This window comes from Stenella coeruleoalba, assembly GCF_951394435.1.
Source record: "Stenella coeruleoalba genome assembly, chromosome: 6".
Lineage (NCBI taxonomy): Eukaryota > Metazoa > Chordata > Mammalia > Artiodactyla > Delphinidae > Stenella > Stenella coeruleoalba.
Genome location: NC_137151.1, coordinates 56,856,230 through 56,880,740, shown reverse-complemented (window position 1 = coordinate 56,880,740; position 24,511 = coordinate 56,856,230). Strand labels below are relative to the sequence as shown.

The following is a 24,511-nucleotide window of genomic DNA, read 5'->3' as shown; positions in this document are numbered from 1 at the left end:
AAGAGGTACATCACAGTCTGATAATCTTCTAAAATAGTACATTTTCCTTTTTTTTGTTAACTATCCTTCCAAGCTGTGCCCATAAAATAGAGAATGGCAGAGTGATGTCAAAGAAGAGTGAGGGATGGAAGCTGCTATCCAAACAGATCTAGCTGCAACCCTAGGCAGTATTTTAAAATACCAATTTGAAAGCAGAAATAAAGTTTTAAAGGATTTTGTTCTTGTTGTTCCTGTTGTTTCTCTTGGTGCTGCTACTGCTTTTTTTTTTTTTCTTTTGCGGTATGCGGGCCTCTCACGGTTGTGGCCTCTCCCGTTGCGGAGCACAGGCTCCGGACGCGCAGGCTCAGCGGCCATGGCTCACGGGCCCAGCCGCTCCACGGCACATGGGATCTTCCCGGACCGGGGCACGAAGCCGTGTCCCCTGCATCGGCAGGCGGACTCTCAACCACTGCGCCACCAGGGAAGCCCCTGCTACTGCTATTTAAAACAAACAAAACTTCCGTCCAAAGTTCAAACTGGAATTGGACTTAATTTTATAGTTGTTATTTGCATGGTGAAATTTCCCCTCAAGGCCTTACTTAGTGTGAGAATTTTTAACTCTGCAAGCCTGTGAATTATTAGTAGAAAAGGTGTTTAGTGTTAGTAAAACCACTGAATGTGAGGCTGGTATCAAAATCAAAGTGCCTTTTGAGAACTAAAATCTTACAGCTCCTTCTGCTGAACCCTTTGGTTCATTGACAAAGATTGCTTACGTTTGTCTAAACTGTTTCAGCTCACCAACATGAGGTTCTGTGCTATACCTTCAAAAAGTGTTTCTTTGTCGGAATATGTTTCTTTGTAAAAGCACTGACCAAATTGTTCAATTGTGGTTTTCTGTAACAGATGTGAGTGACTCTTGCTCCACAAACTCATAAAATCAAATTAAGTTTTGTTCTGAGGTCCCATTCTACCAGATTAACAGAAATTCAGTTTCTGTCACTACTGAGGTCTTCCCCAGCTCATGCAAAACTGCCAGGGAAGCATTCAGGGAGATCCCTCCCTTTGCCCTCAGCTCACACTGATTACTTCTGAGTTTCCCGTGGTCCAAACCTACTGAGTCTTGAATCCTGTGGCTCAGGTGATTTCTGGAGCTCAGGTTTGACCTTCCCGGGCGATCCAGGTGGTCAGTCCCCACATCCCCTCCCCAGGGGCATCCTGTCACCTTCCTGGAGGTTCAACAGTGGAGCTTGTCATAGGTGCCCCTACCGTCAGAACCCAGGCCACCATTTCCTCTCATCCTTTTATCTCACTATTCTGCTTCTACCCTATTTCCTCTCAGACACATTAATGTTATATAACAATTTACCCTGCTGTAGTAGCCAAAGTGTAAGCAAGACAGAATTGCAGTCCTGAATAAGCTCAGGATATCTTTCATTGACTACAGGTCACTTATCTAAAGAAGATGAAAACTAAGGAGTTTCTTCATCTTACTAAATAAGGGGGAGAAATAGTTGAATGAATGGCAATAACAAATATGCATACTATTCTAAGTGCTTTACATGTATGAGCTCATTGTATCCTCACATCTACCCTATGAAGTACTGTTTTACAAAGGAGGAAGCTGAGGCATAGCAGGTAAATAACATCCTGATCACATGGCCGGTAAGTAGCAGAGGCAAGCTAGAAACCCAGGCAGACTGGCTCCAGAGCCCATGCTCTTACACAACACTGAACTGCCTCTCTGGCTCTCACTGTCCTCCGACCTTGTGTAGAACATTACAGTTTATACAGCTTGGAGGGTCTTAACAGTCCAGGGGTGCTCAGACTCTCCTTAGCAAACAGGGGCCAGGGCATATCAACCACATAATTCAGAATCCTGAAATGTCTTTTCTGCCTGTCTTGTCTCAGGTAATGATTCATTCACCATCGTTAATGAAAACACAGGCAAGTGCATCACGCCACTGAATGACTGGATAGTAGCAAAGGACTGTGATGAAACCAAGGACATGTTGTGGAAGTGGGTGTCCCAGCATCGACTCTTTCATTTGCAGTCCCAGAAGTGCCTTGGCCTAGACATTACCAAACCCGTGGATACCTTGAGAATGTTCAGCTGTGACTCCAATGCCATGCTGTGGTGGAAATGTGAGCACCACTCTCTGTACGGAGCTGCCCAGTACAGGTTGACTCTGAAGGGTGGACATGCCATAGCAAGTACCAATTCATCTGACGTCTGGAAAAAAGGAGGCTCAGAGGAAAACCTCTGTGCCCAGCCTTACCATGGTGAGTACTGGAGAGGCACTTTGACTCACTTGCTGCTGTATTTGGTGAAAGTGGCCTTGAACATGTACCACTGACCACAAGGAGAGTCATACACTTGTGAGGGGAGTGAGCTGGTGTTTAGTTCCAGACACCGATGTCAGTGCCATTTGCTTCCTTTAACAGGCAAGGCTAGGAGAGGTTAGGTGCCTTGTCAGAGGTCTTGCAGCCATTCTGTGGCACCCTGGGATTCGAAATCTCTCCGATGCCTGAGCATATGTACTTCCTATGATTACATCCTGAACTCCAGAGAAAAGGAAATGTTAGAGGAACAGGAAGTCCTCTACACAGGATAAAAGTCAAATGATCTAGTAAAGTTGAACCTATTCTAAGTTAAAAAAGAAGAAAGAGAAAGGAAAAAAAAAGGAAATGAATTTTTTCTTGTCTGCAGATTTGGATGTAATGGAAAAACTTTAAGAGTCTTGCGGGCTTTACTTTTATTTTTGGCATGCTATCACACTTTGATGTTTGAATTTATGATTCAACATTTTAACAGTGGACTTTTTCCTCACTTCCTTCCAAAAATAAGTATATGAATACAGATCTTCCTCCACTAACAATGGGGTTATGTCCCTATAAACCCATCATAAGTTGAAAATATCATAAGTCAAAAATGCATTTAATACACTTCTAATGAACATCATAGCCTGGCCTACCTTAAATGTGCTCAGAACACTTACATTAGCCTACAGTTGGGAAAAATCATCTACCACAAAGCTTAGTTTAAAATAAAGGGTTGACTATCTCATGTAGTTTATTGAATACTGTACTGAAAGTGAAAAACAGAATGGTGTGTGTCAGTTGTTTACCTTCATGAGCGTGTGGCTGACTGGGAGCTGTGGCTGCTGCTGCCCAGCATCATGGGAGAGGATTGTACCATGTACTGAGAGCCCAGGGAAAGACCAAATTCAAAGTACGGTTTCCATGGAATGAGTCCCACTTTCACACCATCACAAAGTCGAAAAATCATAAATCAAACCATCGTAAGTCTGAAACTGTCTCTGTTGCCTTTGGGGGAGCTGATCATGAACTTTGTTTTGAGTCTAGAGACTCAGTGATAACAAATTTCTGAGTTTAGAAAGAAAGAGTAGATTCATTTTTTAAACCTCTAAATGTAAATTACCCAAGCAAATCTTTTTTTCATTATGTTGCTCTAACTTACATCAAATGTTGGTGCATATATATATATATATATATATTTAATTATCTAAGTCTTAACTATTGTCTGTGCTCTTCTTTGTACATTTACATAGCTTTACAGAGATTTTCCTCTTCTCTTAAGCTAAATTTGGCCTCCCATTCTTCTTGTTGTCTGCATAATTTTTTCTCCTAGGGGAACCTCTTTCTGTTTCCTAGTGAAGATGCAGCAGCTTCTGAGATGTCAGGTTCTGCTGTTACGGGAAATATTAGAGAATCAGAGATGGCATTTTCCTTTTCTTTAGTCCTCATCCCTTAAGTAGTTGAAAAGTCTGCTTCTGCTAGCCACCTTCCTCCTAACCTTAAAGAGCAACTGGGCTTCCCTGGTGGCGCAGTGGTTGAGAGTCCGCCTGCCGATGCAGGGGACACGGATTCGTGCCCCGGTCTGGGAAGATCCCACGTGCCGCAGAGCGGCTGGGCCCGTGAGCCATGGCCGCTGAGCCTGCGCGTCCGGAGCCTGTGCTCCGCAACGGGAGAGGCCACAACAGTGAGAGGCCCGCGTACCGCAAAAAAAAAAAAAAAAAGAGCAACTGCTTTCTGGATCCCACTTAATGGCAAGCTTAAATTTTGTGCTATAAAAGCCTTTCTGTAACTTGGCAGCTAAGAGAAAACATGGAACCAAACAAATTGCCTTTTGAACTGGATTTGACTTGTTTCCTTGTATTTGTTCAAGGATTAGAAAAGATAATTTTCTGGGCAGGGCTCTTTCTGTCCCCTGCTCCTAATTCTTTTGAGGGACATAGTTGTAATTATAAATTCCTCAGTCCCCAAAATGCCTTTATTTCAACGTAACTGGTTTTCTTTGTAATCCTATGTGTTTTATATTATGCATTTATAATATTCTGCTGAGAAGGGGGCTCGTGTGCTTCACATGGCTGCCAAAGTGATCAGTAGCACAGAAAAGATTAAGAACTCACCTAGGGGACTTCCATGGTGGCACAGTGGTCAAGAATTCGCCTGCCAATGCAGGGGACACGGGTTCGAGCCCTGGTCCAGGAAGATCCCACATGCCGTGGAGCAACTAAGCCTGTGCGCCACAGCTACTGAGCCTGTGCTCTAGAGCCCGCAAACCACAACTACTGAGCCCACACACCTAGAGCCAATGAGAACAACAAGAGAAGCCACTGCAATGAGAACCCGTGCACCGCAATGAAGAGTAGCCCCTGCTCGCCACAACTAGAGGAAGCCCGTGCATAGCAACGATGACCCAACACAGACAAAAATAAAATTAATTAATTAATTAAAAAACAAACAAAAGGAACCCACCTAGGATGTTACCCCAGAGAAAGCTAAACAGTGCTCACCAGCAAGAGCCCATAGGCATAGAGTGTTTCTTGACCTTAGCAAATACAGTGTTTGGAACACTAAATTTCCAGATAAGAAACTTAAAAATTTCTAAGAAAAGATGCATGTAGTCCTGACTTATCAACACATACCTCGAGTTTTAACATGCACAGAGGCCAGGGCCAAACGTGCCTCTTCTTCATTCCTCTCCAGGTGACTTGTACCATCGAAGTTGCATATGTCAGAAATCTACAAGTCACTCTAGAGTTGCCCTGCTTTCTTCTCCCACCATTCAAATTCAATCAAATATTAAGTCCTGGCAATTCTACTCTTTTAAATTTATGCAGTCCCTTCCTGTTCTTGGGTTGTAGACTGCTGTCTTAAGTTAGGGACTTCCCCTAGGACTGCTCTCTCAGACTCCTCATGTTGGTCCCTGCCCCCTCCTTCCTGTCTAATTGTACAGAATAAGAAAGATAAGATACCTGAGTTCAACAAAATGAAGTTCAAGGTAACCCAGCTTGTTACAGCAAAGCTAAGGCTCAAAACCAGCATTGTGTTCCCCAAATTTAGCTTCTTTTTTTTGGGCCTCTCACTGTTGTGGCCTCTCCCATTGCGGAGCACAGGCTCCGGACGCGCAGGCTCAGCGGCCATGGCTCATGGGCCCAGCCGCTCCGTGGCACGTGGGATCTTCCCGGACTGGGGCATGAAGCCATGTCCCCTGCATCAGCAGGCGGACTCTCAACCACTGCGCCACCAGGGAAGGCCAAATTTAGCTTCTTTATTTCTCCCTTGGCTTTTGCTGTATAATTTCTTTTTTTATTACCTCTGATATAAGAACATTTATCTGTCGTTGTGTCCTGGGTTACCTCTCTCCCCAACCCCCATCCTGTGTGAGCCATGTTTCTCTCAGAGAAAAATTTTAGCTGTATAAATTTTATGAATAAATTGCTCTTGACTAGCATCCAGGTATGCATTTATATCATTAAGATATCTTGACCTCACTAGCAGTCTTCAAGTTTTGAATGTTTGGTGAATCATGCAGAGGAAGTAGACAGTGGAGGGGTGGCTGTAGAAGTGTCTAAATTCTGAGCAACTCAGAAGCCTGCCGAGCTCTCTAAACATTGAAACTGTTTTGTCTTGTGTTACCAAAGAGATTAATGTTAGTTTTCAGGACTTCCCTGGCAGTCCAGTGGTTAAGACTCTGTGCTCCCAATGCAGGGGGCACGGGTTCGATCCCTGGTCGGGGAACTAGATCCCGCATGCAGTGCCATGCGGCCAGAAAAAAAATGTTTTCCGTGTAAGCATCTCATCTCACAAATTTGTGCCTATCGTAGAATAAGCTGCTGTCTTAAGGCTGCCATCACCATAAATTCATACATTCAGAGAAGGTTCTTCTCAAGAAAGCCTGTGTCTCTGGGGAGACGCTTGGGACTTAAGAGGTCCAGTAGCATCGAACAATGTGCAAGAATAAAACTAACACAGTATTGTGAAGCAGTTATACCCCAATAAAGATCTATTTAAAAAAAGAACCCTTAGTGAGCAGTTAGCATAATTTAGCTGCTGCTCTTGTGGTGGTTGTTCCATGTTATCATTCTTTAAAGCATATTGTGAACAGGAGAGCGTTTTAATTGAAGCCCAGCTTTGAGCTATGACACTACCTTGGAACCTGAGAAAGCAGCCATTGGTGTCACAAGTTGTCCTTATATGTCAAGGACTCTAATCAGAGAGTCAGTTCTCATCCCTGGCACAGCTGAATGACTGAATGTTTCACTTAACTTTGCAAAAATGGGGATTTCACAAACAAGTGTAATACTTGCCCTACTGATCTTGTGGGCTTATGGGAAAGAACAAGTGAAAGTACTTTGTATTACAGAAACACAAGGTTTTACAAAAAAACCCTGATGGTTCTACAAATGATAGTCATTGTGCTCAGGGACTCTCCTTTTAAGTGCTGTAATTTGGGAAGAGAAATTGGTCATGAGCTATTGGGAGTTTTGGTATGGTTAAAAATAAAACATGCTAATAAGCAGAATCCTTATAAAATATAAGGTCAAATTACTCTTTAACAGAAGTACACTGTTCAAAACCATTTATATGTCAGAGGAAAACCCAATGTTCCTTAAAAGATTGTTTGCAAGTAAAAGCATCTAGATTACTCTTCCTTTTGCTGTACTGCTCCTTAATACATTCTAAACTGTCAAATTAAGTCTCACACTTAAGTTAAATGAACATTTGAGAATAATAAAGGATATGGAATCAAATTCTACCTTAAGCACACTTTCAAGCAAATCTATGAGACATTTTGAGGGACCCTAATAGCCTGGTAAATGATGCTAAGATCTGATTACTATGCTTTTTTTTTTTAATAGTCATTATTTGATCTGGTAACAACCACGGTTTTAAACAAATTAAGGCTATGGAAAAAAGTGAGCGAGATAGTCACAGGGTTAGCTGTTCTATAAGACACCTCTCCAAAAGAACTGTTATCAACATAAGTATTTAGCACTTCCTCCAGCATTTCCAGACATATTTGAGGTTAGAATAATTTTTCAGTTCCTCTCTGTGTACCAGAGGAAATTGTTAAAAGGAAAAGCTAGTTCTGCTACCTTGCTGGTCACCAGCTGGTTCCATGACTGCCTAGCTGAAGCTGGTTCTTCTTTCAGAACCTGAATTACCATGTCCTGCCCTCTCCAAGAGACTGCTGAGAGACTCAGCAGCCCTTCGTCCTCCTTCCTCAAAACGCACAGCCTCAGTTCTACCACCAGACTGTAAACAACAGGGCTATTTGTGCATCTCTCTAACTGCACAGTTAGTTTCAAAGTCCACAACCAGCCTCAGTGATTCCAAGGTATTTTTCTAGCCTCACTCTTACTAAAGAAAATAGAGTGTAAGTTTAATCTCAAGCGGGGCACCCCTTCTGGTGAAGTACTCTGCTACCCACAGTAGTCCGTTGATCCTTACTGGGTAAAGCTGGAATCTTTTAGCTCTTCATCGCATCACAGTTAATGAAGCTTTACATGGATCATCTCATAGAATCTCATGAATAACCCTATGAGCCCCATATCATTATTCCTAATTTGCAAATGCAGAAACTGAGACTGATAGAGGTTGGAAAGCTTGCCCACAGACGCACAGATGATCAGTGGGGGAGCCGGCATCCATGCTCTGAATCTCCACACTGTGCAGCCCACCCAGATACTATATTCTCATACATGTGAAAACATAATCTTTGTTTCACAACAGTTTTAGAAATTAGTTAACTAAAGCTGGTTATCCAGTTTTTAACTCTTCTTTCCTCTACTTTCTCCCCAACCCACAGAGATCTATACTAGAGATGGGAACTCCTATGGGAGACCTTGTGAATTTCCATTCTTAGTTAATGGGACCTGGCACCATGAGTGCATTCATGATGGAGATCGCAGTGGGCCATGGTGTGCAACCACCTTAAATTATGAATATGATCAAAAGTGGGGCATCTGCTTACAACCAGGTATGTATGGGCTGGTAAACTTCATATGTGGAAGGGAAAGGATACCATTCCTATGAGGCAAAAGGGAGAAGGAAGGGTCCGTCGTGACTGAAAAATGACGAAAACAAATATCCTAGAGAAGGGGTATATATTTGAGGAAAGAGAGAGAAGTCGTGTGTAGCTAAGAACTTACTTTCAGAAGTAGGCCAGGAAGAAAACCAAGACAGAATGTTGTGATGGAAGACAAAGGATGAGGAAGTGTTCTATACCCCCAGATACCTTAGGAAGGGGAAATGGACCAGGCAGGAGCAGTCAGGAAATTGCTGTTGGCCTTTAATAGAGCAGTTTCCAAAAAACTAGTGTTCAAAGAAGATGGGTGATAGTGGACTGAGGAAGCTTCTTTTCAGATGATGGAGACCTAAGTATGTTTATGGCCTGAGTAAAGAGCAGCGAACAAGAGACAGATATCCCTATCCCTCTCAAAATTGGTGACGTTGTTCCTTCTGCTGTACCTGTACGTTGGTCAAAGCATTTTTTCTAGTTGCTTCTTACTTGAAGCAAACTCTTCAGGGTGTGCTAAAATATTCATTGTTCTTTAGAAAGAGAGACCAAAGCAGCAGCTGCGTCACTATCCGGTATATAACCGAGACATATTTTCTCGATAATCTGGTGAGAATTACAGGGGATCATGGTACCTGACATGTGATGGGTGCCTAAGAAATATTTTTTAATGGGCAATAAGTTAAAAGAATCTACAGTAAATAGAAAGGAAAAAGCTCCAGGCCTAAGTAGTAATAGTTATTACTTAAAGTAGTAATAGTTATTACCTGGCACCGCCGAGTGTCAGGTACTATTCTAAGCATTCAGCCTTTCTTAACTCATTTAATCCTCACACAGTGCTATAAAGTAGGTACCATTATTTAGCACCATTTTACAGATGAGCAACGTGAGGCACGGGGGAGTTAATTCATTTGCCTAAGGTCACATAGCTAATAAATTTCAGAGCTAGGATTCAAACCCAGGATATCTGGCTCTGAAGTCCTTGCCTCAAATAACTGTACTATCCTGCCTTATTCAGTAGTCAATCTGGTGGTATTAGTAATACCACCACCAGAGCTCAGTTCTCCTTAAGGGAAGCTGAGCTTCAAAATGCAGAGTCCTAAGCAACTTGAAGAAATTATATTGAGCCAATGGTTCTCAAACTTCAGGTTGCAACAGAATCACTTGGAGAGTTTGTTAAAATACAGATTTCTGGGGCCTTGGTTGATGAAATAGCCTGTCTGGGTCAGACCATATTTGTGTGGAGCCGGGTGGAGATCCCAGGATTCCTGACCCTTATTCCCCTGTGTATTTATCCCATTCTACCTTGCTGCCTTGACTGACATGTGTCTTGGTGCCTTTAGCCTACTTTGGATGGAAGGGGGGATTGTCAGTGCATTCATGTGACTCCCTTTCTACAGAAGAAGCAAGATTGTGAGTTTCTCAAACCTGAGAACTGCCAAACCACGGAGACTGTATTTTATAGCAAACACACTGCCCTCCTGCTGAAAGTTTCCAGATTTACAAGTGTTGGCCTTAGTGGTAACAAAGAACCTTTAGGCAATGCACTTGCAAATCCACCTATTTTGTTTTTACCAAATATCAGAACAACGTCTGTTGTTATTTAGGACATTCAGAAGTGGCTGAAGAAGCAGTGTATGCCATTCAGAAGATCAACACCACCAGACTTAGACAACAGTACTCTGGTTATAGCTTTGCCACAAACACCCCTATATCTTTGTTCCTATCTGTGAAATGAAGACATGACACAAAATGATCTCTAAGGGGCCTTCCAGCTTGAGAGTCCATAAGTTTGACTGGTTATGGGAGACCCTTTGGAAAAACCCCAAGTGAAACCTGGGATACGCTTGACATAAGTTATGTTGGTTTTTTCTTCTTGTTGGGAGCACATAGGAGGCTGTGAGTATATTTTTGAACTAGTTGTATCAAGACCTACAAATCTTGTCCCAGAAAGAGCTTGAAGGTTCTTCATCTGAAATTATACATGCTTTTTAGATATTTGTGAAAGAAAATGATGTTCACATGCGTATCTGTATGTTTATAAACGCATATATGCACATATATATGTACATATAGATATACAATGCATGTATAATGTTAGTTATATAATATTTGTCATATATTAAATCATCTATTAAAATATTAAGGAGAAAATGGACTGAGTTTCCCAAATAAGCTATCACTAGGCTTTAAATCTTGGGTACTTAAGCAGCATGTCTAAACACACACACATGCATATCCAGTGGTTTCACTGCAGGCCATGAGCAAACCCCTCTGCAGTCTGCCACCATCTTTAAGTGAGCTCAGGGGTTGAGCACAGTTGAAGACTCCTACTTTGAGGCAGAGGGTAGGCATGGGCTAAAACATGGCATTGTAATTGATGGGGGTAAAGGGAGGGTAGAAGATAGGAGAGTGGAAGCTTTAGCCAGCCTAAGTCATTTCCTGTCCTATGACTTCAGTTTTTTTGTGTAACCAAAGAATCAAAACGTTGTCCAGTAGAACAATAACAGCCTCCATTTTAGCATATCCTAAGAGTATGCAAATTGAATGGCAGTATTTGTAAGCATTCTAAGTAATAGACAACATTGTGCCCTTACTTTATGATCACTAACATATCTTTTTATCAAAGAAAATGGCTGTGAAGATAATTGGGAAAAGAAAGAGGAGATGGGAAGTTGCTACCAGTTTAACACTCAGGCAACTCTTTCTTGGAAAGAAGCTTATGTTTCATGTCAGAATCAAGGAGCTGACTTACTGAGCATCAACAGTGCTGCTGAGTTAACTTATCTTACAGGTAGGTTTAAGTTGCGTGTGGTAGAGCAAATTGCTGCGATTGTAAAGGTGCTGTCTGCCTTCTGTTTTCGTATCTAGGTATGTTGTTTTCTGCATATATTTATCTTTTCTTGGGATTTAAACTTCAACACCAAAGCCCACAAGTAAAAAATACTGAATATAATCCTATTCTGTCTATTGAAAATGCATCTCATGATAGAGACCAAGAGAGGTTAATATTCAGAAAACGAGGTGAGGTAGCAAGATTAAACTGCTACCTGAAGCCTAGGTGAAAGGATTTGAAGAAAGGTAAGCATTAAACTCTTTGAACATTGAATGGTAGAGAACTTGAGGAAGGTGGAGAAGGTGGCTGAGTCAGAGTAGATCACCTCAGTAAAAAATCTTCACACTTGAATAAATGAGTTCAGTTCCACATCCGTAGATTCAACCAATCATAGATTGTATAGTTCTGTAGTATGTATTTAGTGAAAAAATCTGCATATAAGTGGACCTGCATAGTTCAAACCCATATTGTTCAGGGGTCAACTATAATTTAATCATCATTACAACACCATAAGACAAGTATTTTTATCCCCACTTACAGATTAGGAATTGATGTTTAGAAATAATATACCCAACATCTCAGAGCTATGAAGTACCAGAATTGGGATTTGAATATCAACATGTATAACTCCAGAGCCCTTGCTTTTTTACTATAGTACTTACTCCTCTTACATATCTTTTTTTTCTTTGTTTTCATCATTAAAAGTCTACTGGACTTTCACATTCCCACCAACAGTGTAAGAGGGTTCCCATTTCTCCACATCCTCTCCAGCATTTTTTATTTCTTGCCCTTTTGACAACAGCCATTCGAACAGGCATGAGGTGATGTCTCATTGTGGTTTTGATTTGAGTTTCCCTAATAACTAGCCATGTCGAACATCTTTTCATATGTATGTTGGCCATCTGTATGTCGTCTTTGGAAAAATGTCAATTCAGATCGTCTGCCCATTTTTCAATTGGGTTGTTTGTTTTTTGCTGTTGAAATGTATGAGTTCTTTGTATATTTTTAATATTAACCGTTATAGGATAAATGACATGCAAATATTTTCTCCCATTTGGTAGATTGTCTTTTTGTTTTGTTGATAGTTTCCTTTGCTGTGCAGAAGCTTTCAGTTTTATATAGGCCAGTTTATTTACTTTTGCTTTTGTTTCTCTTGCCTAAGGAAACATATCCAGAAACATCGCTAACACTGGTGTCAGAGAACACACTGCCTATGTTTTCTTTTAGGAGTTTTATGGTTTTAGGTCTTACATTCAAGTCTTCAATCCATTTTGAGTTGATTTTTTTGTGTGGTACAAGATAGTGGTCTAGTTTCTTTCTTTTGTACATGGCTGTCCAGTTTTCCCAATACCATTTATTGAAGAGACTATCCTTCCTCTGTTGTATGTTCTTTGCCCCTTTGTTATAAATCAGTTGTCCATATATTCATGGCTTTATTTCTGGGCTCTCAATTCTGTTCTTTTGATCTATATGTCTGTTTTTCCTGCCAATACTCTACTGTTTTAATTACTATAGCTTTGTGGTAAAATTTGAAATCAGAGAGTGGCTACCTCCAGCTTTGTTCTTCTTTCTCAGGATTGCTTTGGTTATTTGGGGTCTTTTGTGCCTCCAGGTAAATCTTGTTTATATAAAATTTTGTTCTATTCCTGTGAAAAACCTCATGGGGAGAACTTGAGAGTATTGTGTTAAGTGAAATTAGTCAGACGGATAAAGACAAATACTGTACGGTTCCACTCATGTGAAATATTTAAATAAATAAACGAACAACCCAAACCAAACAAAAACAAACACATAGATACTGAGAACAGAGCAATGGTTATCAGAGGGGAAGCAGGGAGAGAAGTGGGTGAAATGGGTAAGAGGGGTCAACTGTGTAGTGAAGGATGGAAACTAAAATTTGGTGGTGCGCACGCTGTAGTGTGTACACAAGTTGAGATATAATGTTGCGCACATGAAACTTCTGTAATGTTATAAACCTGCGTAACCTCAAAAAAAAGTCTGCTGGTCTTTTGTCATGCTTTTTGGCTTAAGCTTTATTCAGACCTCTTTCTTATAGTTTTAACCTTTTCCTGCGTTGTTCGGGACTTAAATAATCAGACGTCTTGAATAGAAATCTGTCAAAGAAGCATAATGGGCTAGTGTTTGGCAATGGAATTCTATTCCAGACCCCGCTGAAACCTTACGAAAAATATTTTTGAGAGTAGACAGGACCAATACATTTAAGTCTCCCAAAATACTGACATTTGGAAACTGATAGCTTCAATGAAGGAAAAAGGTGTCAAAGTGTGACTATCAACACCATACCAAACAATCTAATGATGCCTTTGGAGGAATAAATGTTGCAGGGTTCCTTTATGCATCAGTTTTCTTTAATAACACATAAAAGTGAGAAAATGTGTTGAAGGACCCAGTTTTCCCCTATCCCTGGCCAGACACTCCCCACATTTTTTGCATATCACTAATTTTAGAGGTACAGCCCTTTCTAGTGATCCAAGCTTCTCTTTCACTGTGAATGTTCTTTAGGGATATCAGTATGCCTAATTATGACTGCCGGTTTCCTAAGACCTAAGAAAGCTGTACTTTAACATCTGGAACATTTCTTGAAGTCCCTGTTAATATTGTGTTCCTTCCCTGAAAACTACCATGTTAAACAGTGGGCTAGGAACAGTGGGGCCCACAAAAGTGAATCAGAGATTTTGTGATCAAAGTGCTTGATCTACTCAGGGAAATAAGAGTTGTACATACGCAGAGGATAGTGGAGAATGTTATTCCTAAAGGACTTCAGGGTTTCGCAGCTACTAGTTAGGTGGGACTAGGGAATTTGCTGACAGAAATAAAGCAGAATCAGCTCTCTTGAAGATAAATCCCATGCAGTCTAAAAGAACTTTCTTTCTCTTTTGTGCCTGCCCTGCACCTAATTAGCTTGTTTCGATTTTGTTTTACTAATACAGGGACCTACGGTGGGGGATTTGGTTTCCTCAGCCTCGCTGGATTCTGTTTGAGAGTCTAATTTCCTATGGCTCTGGCCTTCCCGGGGACCTGTAACCACAGATTCAACCCCAGAGCTCAAAGGAGGACTGAGAGTCCCCAGAGCAGGAACAACACATTTCAGTTCTTTCTAATTTATCTCTGGCCTCAGGGGCTGCTCACTTTGAACTACCTTGATAGTGACCCAAGGCTAGAACACTCCTAGGTCAGGGCCTCTGCTTGCTGTGGCCTTTCTGGTGTTCATCCCAGATGCATGACCATTATCAGGCCCTGCAGTTTCTCATTGTGGGAAGAGGAATAGAAATATAGGGTCATGTCGGAATAGGGGTGTTGGGAACAGTCAAGAACATCTAGCTCATTGGACTCGCCCATTTGATTAGATATAGGAACTTACGCTAGCAATCATCTGATTCTTGATGGCAAAGATGGGCATTGATAGAGTCTCAAATTGGTCAACGCCCTGCCAAACAATCTAATGATGCATTTGGAGGAAATGCATCATAGCTTTCCTTGCCTGGACTCTAGGAAGGAAAAAATCAAGCTCCAAATTGTCCAGGCCATATAAGAAATCCCTGCCCTTTGCATCTGCCCAACCAGGGCCTTTAAAATTTATCACACCCACCTGGCACGAGACACATAAAGAGCATTTGAATTTACCAACACAGTCACAATTTTAAAATCTTATGATTCTAGTGAAGAATAAGTCATCATCAATACAGATCACAAATAGAACATTGTGATGAAGTAAACAAGAGCCTGACACCCTCCAAACATCATTTCGTTCCATTGTAAATGTGTACTTGTCATATGCAGGTGAACAATAGGATTATTCATAGGAAGCAGTAGGATTATTCAGACTTCCTGCTGGGGGATATCTGGAAAGTCTTCATGGAAAAGAGGACATTGAACTTGGGATAGATGGGAAGGATTGGTCCTCTATAGTATCCCTGGTTGGATTGGTCCTCTATAGTATCCCTGGTTAGAGATGAATGAAAGGAATTCTGAATGTCAGGGTATGGTTGAGTCTGGAGTACCATCAATATGTCATAGTTCCCAGGACTTCTTTAGGAATGCTGGAAAATCAATCACATTTACTAATGAAGAAAGATTTAGATTAGAGTAATTCCTCAAGGTCTTGCTATGCCAGTGCTGGCAGCCTTTGCTTATGCTAACAAGGTGAAAGAAAAGGATAAATCCAGAGTTCCCTTCAACATTCTCCTCAAGCCATCTACCCAAACATCCACCTTCTCCTTCCTTAGTAGAGAGTATCCTTATCATCTATCTCCTTGAGAAAAGTGAGGTGAACCCTTAGTTTGTCACCCTCACACTTACAAATTTATCTATACTGTTATTTCTCCAGCTCGTTCAAGGTTAACTACTTCCTCCAAGCTCATTGTATCCACGTCAACTGTTTCTTCTATCTCTTATACTTTTATCGACACTCTATTAACTCTTCTCCAGTAGGCTATAAACTTGTTTAAACTTCTACCATTAAAAATTTTTCCCTAGACCCTGAAGCCCTGCCTCTATCTTTCACAGTGAAGCTCCTGGAAAGCACAGTGTATCCTTAAAATTCACTTTTTTTTTTTTTTTGCTGTACACGGGCCTCTCACTGTTTTGGCCTCTCCCGCTGCGGAGCACAGGCTCCGGACGCGCAGGCTCAGCGGCCATGGCTCACGGGCCCAGCCGCTCTGCGGCGTGTGGGATCCTCCCGGACCGGGGCATGAACCCGTGTCCCCTGCATCGGCAGGCGGACTCTCAACCACTGCGCCACCAGGGAAGCCCCTACAATTCACTTTTAACCTCACATTTATTCCTCACTGGAGTGATAATTGGGCCTCTGTCCTACCACCCTCTTCCCAGACTCCTGCCCATCCCTTGGATGTTGGTGTCCAGGTTACTGCTCTTGGCCGCTTTTGTCTTTGCTGGTGCTATTTCTGCTTTACCCAGGGATTCTCCTCCACTCCCAGGTGTCAGTTCTGGTGAAGTTACTTGTTTTAGGCATTTGGGTTCTAAAGTGTGAAAGTAAGGCAAAAATTACATATAGTCAAAATTACCCTCAAAGAGCCCTTAAAGTATGGATATGGTTCTCTGCATGCAAATCACACAGATGTATCTGATATGTATGATGGAACAAAATCCATACTTTAAGAATTATTTATACTTATGTAATATATATATATTATGTAATATAGAATTGTATTTTACATTTATATAGAGAGATACATGAATTATATATATAATACTATAATATATCATACAGAATTCTCTGGGAGGAATTGAGAAACTGTTATCATGTGTTTTATTGCTGGGAATATTTCAACAAATTTATAGAGATTCCAACCTGTTAGCTCTTCCTGTTTGTCAACATCATCCTTGTCTTCTGTAGACCATTTCATTAGTTGCTTTATCTCTTCTACCTGGCCTTTAATATCTTCAAATTCTTTGTGATGTCGATAAAGTCTTACCAGGTTCTTGAATAATGGTGTTGACTTCCTTGACAGTGGTGTGAAAATCCTTACAATTGTTCGCACATTCTTTTTTTAATACACATGGCCCCATACAACAAGCATGATTGCATCCATTGCTTGTGAGCATGTGCACATTGAGTGGCATATCAGCACTTAGCTTCTCTATTTAAAGTATTTCTGCTTCTCTTTTTCTTTTATGCTAATGTCATCTAGTTGTCAAATAATAACTTTGAATGATGTATCTCAACTGTAACACGAGTGTTTGCGTGTGTTTGTGTGTGTGTGTGTGTGTGTGTGTGTGTGTGTGTGTGTGTGTGTGTCCCATTCTGTATCTCCAGCCTTAATGTCTCCTCTGGACTCTAGAGTTGTATATCCCTTGCCTAGCTCAGTACATATTTCTGAAACAGTACTGGTTACACTTCACCATTTGGGGATCCATATCTGTGTCCTACTAGATTGAACTCATCATGAGGGCAGGACTTTATCGTTTTGGTTTTTATGTCCTTAGTACCTGGCAAATGATATGTGCTTAACGAATGTAAACTGTCAGTCTGGAATATAATCAGACCTTCAAAACTTAGATATGTAATGGAAACTACTTTTTCTATATCAGTACAAGAGGGTTAAAAGTAGATAGTGAAACATCTACTCTGAGAAAATTCTGTTCTTACTAGAAGAAAGGGAATTGGACAAGCTAATGGGAAAGCAGCAGTGAATTAACTTAGCAGCCTTTGGATTTCTCAATAGACTGCAGTTTTGTTGCCTCTCACATCATCTGCCTTTGTTGGATAGACAGCCTCCTACAGGGTTCCTGCCTCATAATCAAGGCCTTCAGATATTTTTGCTATTAGTATAAACTTAAGTCTGACTTAGATAATAACAGGTAATTTTGTCACTTTTTAAAAATGTGTAATTCTTACAGAAAAAGAAGGCATTCCAAGAATTTTCTGGATTGGTTTAAATCAGCTGTACTCTGCTAGAGGCTGGGAATGGTCAGACCACAAGCCATTAAACTTTCTCAACTGGGACCCAGGTAATTGCTCCCTCTTCCGCTTACTATGCACAGAGCACAGGCTTCAAAAAAAATAAGAGCTTCCCATCCCCTGAGAGCTTGTACAAATTTCAAACCTTGACAACTCTTATTATGGTTACCTCTCAGAAGAATATTTTTTCCTACACGCTTGTGATTCCATTATAGGCAAGTTGACCCCCAGCATGGGCAACTGAGCATTTGTCCCTAATCTTTAGAGTGACCCTGCATTTTTAGATAGGAGCAGAATGAGCCCCGCTACGTGGCCCAGGAACCATTCTGTGTCCCTGAGAGGACTTGACGTGTCCATGACTGACCCATGTTGTGTTTCATCTGCAGCTTAACTCTGATATGGAAATAGTTCCTCAAACTCTTGGTGTCTTCCACTGCAGCACCCAAGTACTGACAACATAATGGTTATATTTTAATACACAAAGACCTTAAAGAAAATTTTATACTAAATAAACAAACCCTAACTCACTAACTAGCCAAAATGCCTTTTTTCCCCCTGGAAAGAAGGTTTAGATACCTTTTTAAAAAATAAAACCATAGGCTTCTGACAAATGTAGAATGTAAAAGTTAACACTAACTTCAGTACCAAAATATTCTGCATACATATAAGAAAAACAAGTTAAGCACAATAAGATACCAATACATGGGGCATTTTAGTTAATGGAATTTTATAAGTAGTAAATAAATTTTCTATTATCTCAGTAAATAAAATCTTTAAAGAGAATTTAATCTTAAAGCCTTAAAGGCATGGCAGAATCATAAATCGGTATTTTTATTGTGTAGGGTAACTACTGACCACAAGATATGACATGCAAGTTGGTTTGGGGCAGAGGTTTGGTTTTTGGTTTTGTTTTTTAAATTAACTACAACAGATCAGAGTATTCCTGCCCCCCCCCCCGCCCCCGCCACATCCTGTATTTAAGAAGACATAGGTAAGCACATGATTGTCCATTGCAGCTTAAACATTTCAATTTAGTTGAAAGTTTTAACTATTTTATGAGTCCCCCTAAAAGCAGAAAATTAGGAATACAAGTTATTTTTTTCTAACCACCACCCTTGCCCCCAACCTTCTTCTTTTAACTCTTTGAAAATCCTGCTGTTCAAGATGTGCCGAGTGCACCTATAATTGACAGATCAAGCTGTGCGAGAATGGATGCCGACTCGGGTCTGTGGCAGAGTTTTTCCTGTGAGGCTCAACTGCCCTACGTCTGCAAGAAACTGTTAAATAACACAGTGGAGTTGACAGGTACCTTTCTCACTTCCTCCAACAAAGAGGTGCCACAATTACAGTTTTGTGAAGTTAAGTGAATCCATTTCAGATACCTGTTTTCCCCTTTCCTTCACCTGATACTGCCAGTGCAGGGGAGTATTTGGTTTTGAACCTGTGGTTAGATATTATCAACTCCACATGAGTAAAGTTTTGGTTTGGTATATGCCCATGAGAAGGCAGAGATATTCTAGATAGGAAATATATTTCTGTTCACAGGTGGCTCTTCTTTCTCTAGAGCAGAGTGGTTTCCCCAGACCAAGAGCATCAGCTTCACCTGTACCTGTAAGAAATGCAAATTTTCAGGACCTACCCCAGATTTACTGAATCAGGAACTCTGAGGGTGGGAACCAGCAATCTGGGGGTTTAAAAAGCCTTCCAGGTGATTCTGATACACACTCAAGTTTGAGGGCCACGGCTTTAAGGCCAGGTCTTACATATTACCTACCTCCGTGGGAAGTAAAAAATGATGGACACGGGAATGTTCCCACCCCCTTCCCCACAATGCCCACCCCTTCTTTGCCCACCTCTCTCTCCTTCTTTGCCAGACTAGTTCTTTGTGTTGCTAAGTCAGGTAGAAAGGAGGGGTGCAGATGGACAAAATATGTGCACAGAGGGGTTTTTTTCCAGGGTGTTCGGGGATAAGAGAGACACAGGACAGCTGCAACTTCTGAGCTGCAGAAAAGTTTAAAAGTTTGAAAGAAAAGTCTTTGAAAGAATGGAGAAGAGAAATACCCTACTGTCTTTCACAGCGCCCACCGTATACCTGGTATTTGATTAAATCCTCACTGAATAAGAAAAACTAATACTTAAAACTGGGAGGAGAAGAGGAGGTTTTAAAATGTCTTGCTTTAAGGAATGTTGGGGGAAGAGAATAAAGTATAAAATTTCTTATCATCCAAATAGGAGCATAAAGCTATATTTTAAGTTTAAAAAATAATAGGGGAAAATGAACATTTATCTTCCAAGTTGATTCAAACCAAATTTAGTCCATACGATAAAAGGCATAGCAGAAAAAACAGCACAAATGAAAATAAACCAGGATGACTAATGATAGATCAAATAAATATCCTGTAGTATCAATTGTTAAGTAAATTAAGATGCTTCCACATGATTGAACAGTATGCATTTATTAAAATAACTGTGCCAGCAGGAAAATACAAAAAGCAGAACAAGGGGCTTCCCTGGTGGCGCAGTGGTTGAGAGTCCGCCTGCCGATGCAGGGGACACGGGTTCGTGCCCGGTCCGGGAAGATCCCACATGCCGCGGAGCGGCTGGGCCCGTGAGCCATGACTGCTGAGCCTGTGCGTCTGGAGCCTGTGCTCCACAACGGGAGAGGCCACAGCAGTGAGAGGCCCGCCTATCGCAAAAAAAAAAAAAAAAAAAGGCAGAACAAAATCATATGCCTACCTATCATTTTAATCTTGTAAAAATATGTATTCATAGAGACAAAGACTAGAATATGAAAATAATTATTTCAAGTTCAATTATGGGTGTTTTCCCCTCTGTTCTTTTATTATAATTGTAAAATATCATAGTAATAAGCGCTATTTCAGGACCTTAAAGCTAATTGAGTTATTTTACAAGTGTGAGAAGCTGAACCTGAATTTTATCGTTTAGTAAAAATCAAACTGTCTACATTTTTAAGATGCTATGTTTTCTTATAACAAACATTCCAAGTGGTCCGAATCCATGAAGCCTGAAAAGCCAAACTGTTTTCTAGTTCTTTTAAGAGGGGTAGGTAGAAGTATTTTGTATGGTTTATACCTTGCTCTTTTTCTCTAATCTTTCTTGACCATCACTTGAATGAGTTTTATTATAGTCAAAACAAAGAGTCCCTCATTCCATGGACTGTAGGACTAGCAGAGGGGAGGAAAGAAGAGGTCCAGAGATGCCCTTTTCCTCCAGTGATGCCATTTCTTGGGTGTGAAGTGAATAATGTTTTATTATGTTCCTTAAATCTCTGCCTGTTCTCTGTTCAACAGTGAGCATTAATGCACATTCCTTTGCTAAGCTGACCATACATGCAAAGGAGGCTCAACTTCATAATCTCTCAAAGTCAGAGACTGGAGGGGAACCTCACAAATCCCATACCCAGGAAGAGATTTGTCAACAACTGGCTTACCCCACACTTTTCTTCTGTCTACTAGGACTAAGGGCAATCCCTCTTTAAATAGTCTGTGGCCAGCCATGTAGCACATTTGTATCCCTTTAAAGTCACATTATTATCTGAACCCCTGCAGTCACTCTTATGATGTTATGTATACCTTAGGCACCACAAAAATGCATGTCACTGATCTGACATCGCATTCTCCAGTTTTCCAGAAGTCTTATGATTCAAGAAAGAAGAATTTGCAATTCAATATTCAGGAATTTAAATATTGATTCAAAATAGATGTGTCTTTACTGGAATATAAATAGCTTCTTTTCCTCCAGATGTTTGGACATACTCAGATACCCGCTGTGATGCAGCAGACTGGCTGCCAAATAATGGATTTTGCTATCTGCTGGTAAATGAAAGCGATTCCTGGGATAAGGCACATGTGAAATGCAAAACCTTCAGCAGTGACCTCATCAGCATTCATTCTTTAGCAGATGTGGAGCTGATTGTCACAAAACTCCATAATGGGGGTAAGTTTTTAAGATATCCTCTTTGAGAGGTTTAAAACATTTGAAAGTATCCCCGTTTTCAGATTCTTAGCAAGAATGAAAAGCTTACAGTTTGATCCTGTACATCAGCATGGTCTAATGGAATTTTCTGCAGTGATGGAACCATTCTGTAATCTGTGCTGTCCAATTCAGTAGCCACCAGCCACTTGCGGCTTTTGAGCCCTTGAAATGTAGCTAGGGCGACTGGAGAACTGAATTTTTACTTATTTCATTTTAATTGATTTACAGTTTTAAATAGCCGCATGTAGCTAGCAGCTACCAACCTGACAGTACAACCATTGATTGAATCATTTCCCTCTTCTCATAAGCTAAATGCTGTTTAAATTACTCCCAACACTTAAGTGACGATTGTTTCACTTTTATAATTATTTGAAAGCTGAAAAATGAAGAACGAAACACTAGAGAGCCAGTATTAAGACCTCCTCCTAGGATTCACCCATAGTAATAGTAAGTACTAGATACCTATTCTGTGCCAGCATGGTGCCAGCTGTTTTACCTGGGAAGGCAGTATAGTCATTCCATGGCCGTGATGGACAATATCCTTATTCTAATTGGAATATCTATGACTGTATTTGTAGAGTTTCATTATTTCTCATAAAGCAAGGTTTATCTAAACCAGGTATCAGGAACATCCAGCCTACAGGTCGTAGTACAGCTGTTCCACCTGTGTACCCTACCTGTATAAGTGACCTGAAAAACCCTCATCATCGGGCCTGCCTAACTTATCAATACTTTTACAGGTTAATTAAGAGTACCATTTACTGAATTAAAATTTTAAAAGAAAAAAAATACCGTCAAGGCTCCTAACACCCCATATCAGAATGTAAAACTCAGTAGCGGTGTACATATTGAAGTATGTAATTGAGTAACCAAACAAATAAAACATTTTTCTTTTAGATGCCAAAGAAGAAGTATGGACAGGCCTTAGGAACATAAATACACCAACTCTATTTCAGTGGTCAGATGGTACTGAAGTTACTCTGACCTATTGGGATGAGAATGAGCCACATGTTCCCTACAATAAGACTCCCAACTGTGTTTCCTATTTAGGAAAGGTAGGAAACCTCCTCAAGTTTATTTATATCCTTATTGTTATACCTGAAAATCTAATAATAATAATAAGATGACTTTGGTTGGGATATTTGTGTTTAAGCTGGGAAAGAAAATAAAAGGTAAAAACACTGTAGACTGTCTTTCCAGTAGCTGCTGAGAAAAGGTAAATGAAGCAATTACTAAAGAAGCAATCCAATTCCTGTCTGAGAGTATCTTCTCTGGTGTGAAACAGATCAAGAGAATCCCTTTAGAGCTCAGATTCTTGGGCCAGATTGCTTCTGAGAAGCTGCTTTCTCTCAGTACCACCAGTGTGATATTTAGCAGGTAGCCACAATGTGACCTGGAAAATCCCATCTTCTCATGTTCAGATCAAAGTAAGCCAACTTTAAGAACTGAAAAACTATTGTTAAAAAATTAGGTCTGACTTTGTTCAGAGACTGTCTTACTCCTATAGAATGCATAAATGTTTACTGAGCATGCTTTGGACTTTCAGAAGAGTCCAAAATAAACTATTGAGCCGAAAGGACATACGTATCTCTATATTTTTGTTTGTAGCACTTTCCTGTGGACTCCTAATTGTTTGGGAGGCCAGTCGTGTCACTCCGACTTCTAGAGAGACTTAAGTGGAAGCCATAAATGGTAGGGCTATTTAGAAGTGTTTCAATAGTAAAGATGTTTTTAGAAAGGTGTAAAGCTGAATTTAGAAGGGTGTCCCATTTAATGCTCCATTTAAAAGGATACACAGGATATCTTTAAAAGAGTATCAAAGATAGAAATGAGGTCCCATAGGCCAGAGTGAACTGATGGCTGATCTAGACAGCTTCCAACATTCAAAACTGACCCGCATCACAATTGACTTACTAAAATTTAATTCAAAGAAAGCAGAGTGACTTAAGCAAAATCAATGTTAAGGAGCACATTTGAAAGCTGGAACTTTGACGTCTAGACTGAAGTAGAGTTGGCAGAAACTTTTGATTCTAAATTCTTAGGGAGTAGCTATTCTAATCACCATCATCATCTTAAATATGAGGAAACTCAGACAGGGAGATTAGGTGACCTGCCCCAAATTTTCTTTTGTTTGTTTGTTTGTTTAACATCTTTATTGGCGTATAATTGCTTTACAATGGTGTGTTAGTTTCTGCTTTATAACAAAGTCAATCAGCTATACATATACATATATCCCCATATCTCCTCCCTCTTGAGTCTCCCTCCCACCCTCCCTATCTCACCCCTTAGGTGGTCACAAAGCACTGAGCTGATCTCCCTGTGCTATGTGGCTGCTTCCCACTAACTAGCTATTTTACATTTGGTAGTGTATATATGTCCATGCCACTCTCTCACTTCATCCCAGCTTACTCCTCCCTCTCCCTTTGTCCTCAAGTCCATTCTCTACATCTGCATCTTTATTCCTGTCCTGCCCCTAGGTTCTTCAGAACCATTTTTTTCTTTAGATTCCATATATATGTGTTAGCATACGGTATTTGTTTTTCTCTTTCTGACTTACTTCACTCTGTATGACAGTCTCTAGGTCCATCCACCTCACTACAAATAACTCAATTTCGTTTCTTTTTATGGCTGAGTAATATTCCATTGTATATATGTCCCACATCTTCTTTATCCATTCATCTGTCGATGGACACTTAGGTTGCTTCCATGTCCTGGCTATCATTGCCCCAATGTTTTTTAACCTGTGGACAAACTGGCTGTGTCATATGGAAGAGGACTAGAACTCTGGCAACTCTGTGGGCTGGGTTCTTCTCTCTTCAACTTCTGTATAGTGTCCTTTGGTGGTTTTATTGTCACTCTTATAAGAAAATGAAATTCATCCCCACTGTGACCTTGAGGTGATGCTGAAGTAACAGGCTTCCAGGTTTTTTGG

At 40.6% G+C, this 24,511-nt stretch overlaps 1 protein-coding gene across 6 annotated transcripts in view; it reads left to right on the top strand.

Annotated features, from left to right (window-relative positions):
- LOC307187647 (CD302 antigen) overlaps positions 1–24,511 on the top strand; it is a 128,857-nt gene that overhangs the window by 3,828 nt on the left and 100,518 nt on the right. For 5 of the 6 annotated variants that reach the window (XM_079924023.1, XM_079924017.1, XM_079924019.1 and 2 more), the window contains exons 2-8: positions 1,888–2,259; positions 8,096–8,266; positions 10,935–11,099; positions 17,523–17,633; positions 18,748–18,888; positions 21,346–21,540; positions 22,477–22,634. In XM_079924023.1, the coding sequence (XP_079780149.1) occupies positions 1,888–2,259; positions 8,096–8,266; positions 10,935–11,099; positions 17,523–17,633; positions 18,748–18,888; positions 21,346–21,540; positions 22,477–22,634 (1,313 nt within the window). The remainder of the gene's footprint in view (positions 1–1,887; positions 2,260–8,095; positions 8,267–10,934; positions 11,100–17,522; positions 17,634–18,747; positions 18,889–21,345; positions 21,541–22,476; positions 22,635–24,511) is intronic. The other variant, XM_079924020.1, reaches the window with a different exon arrangement.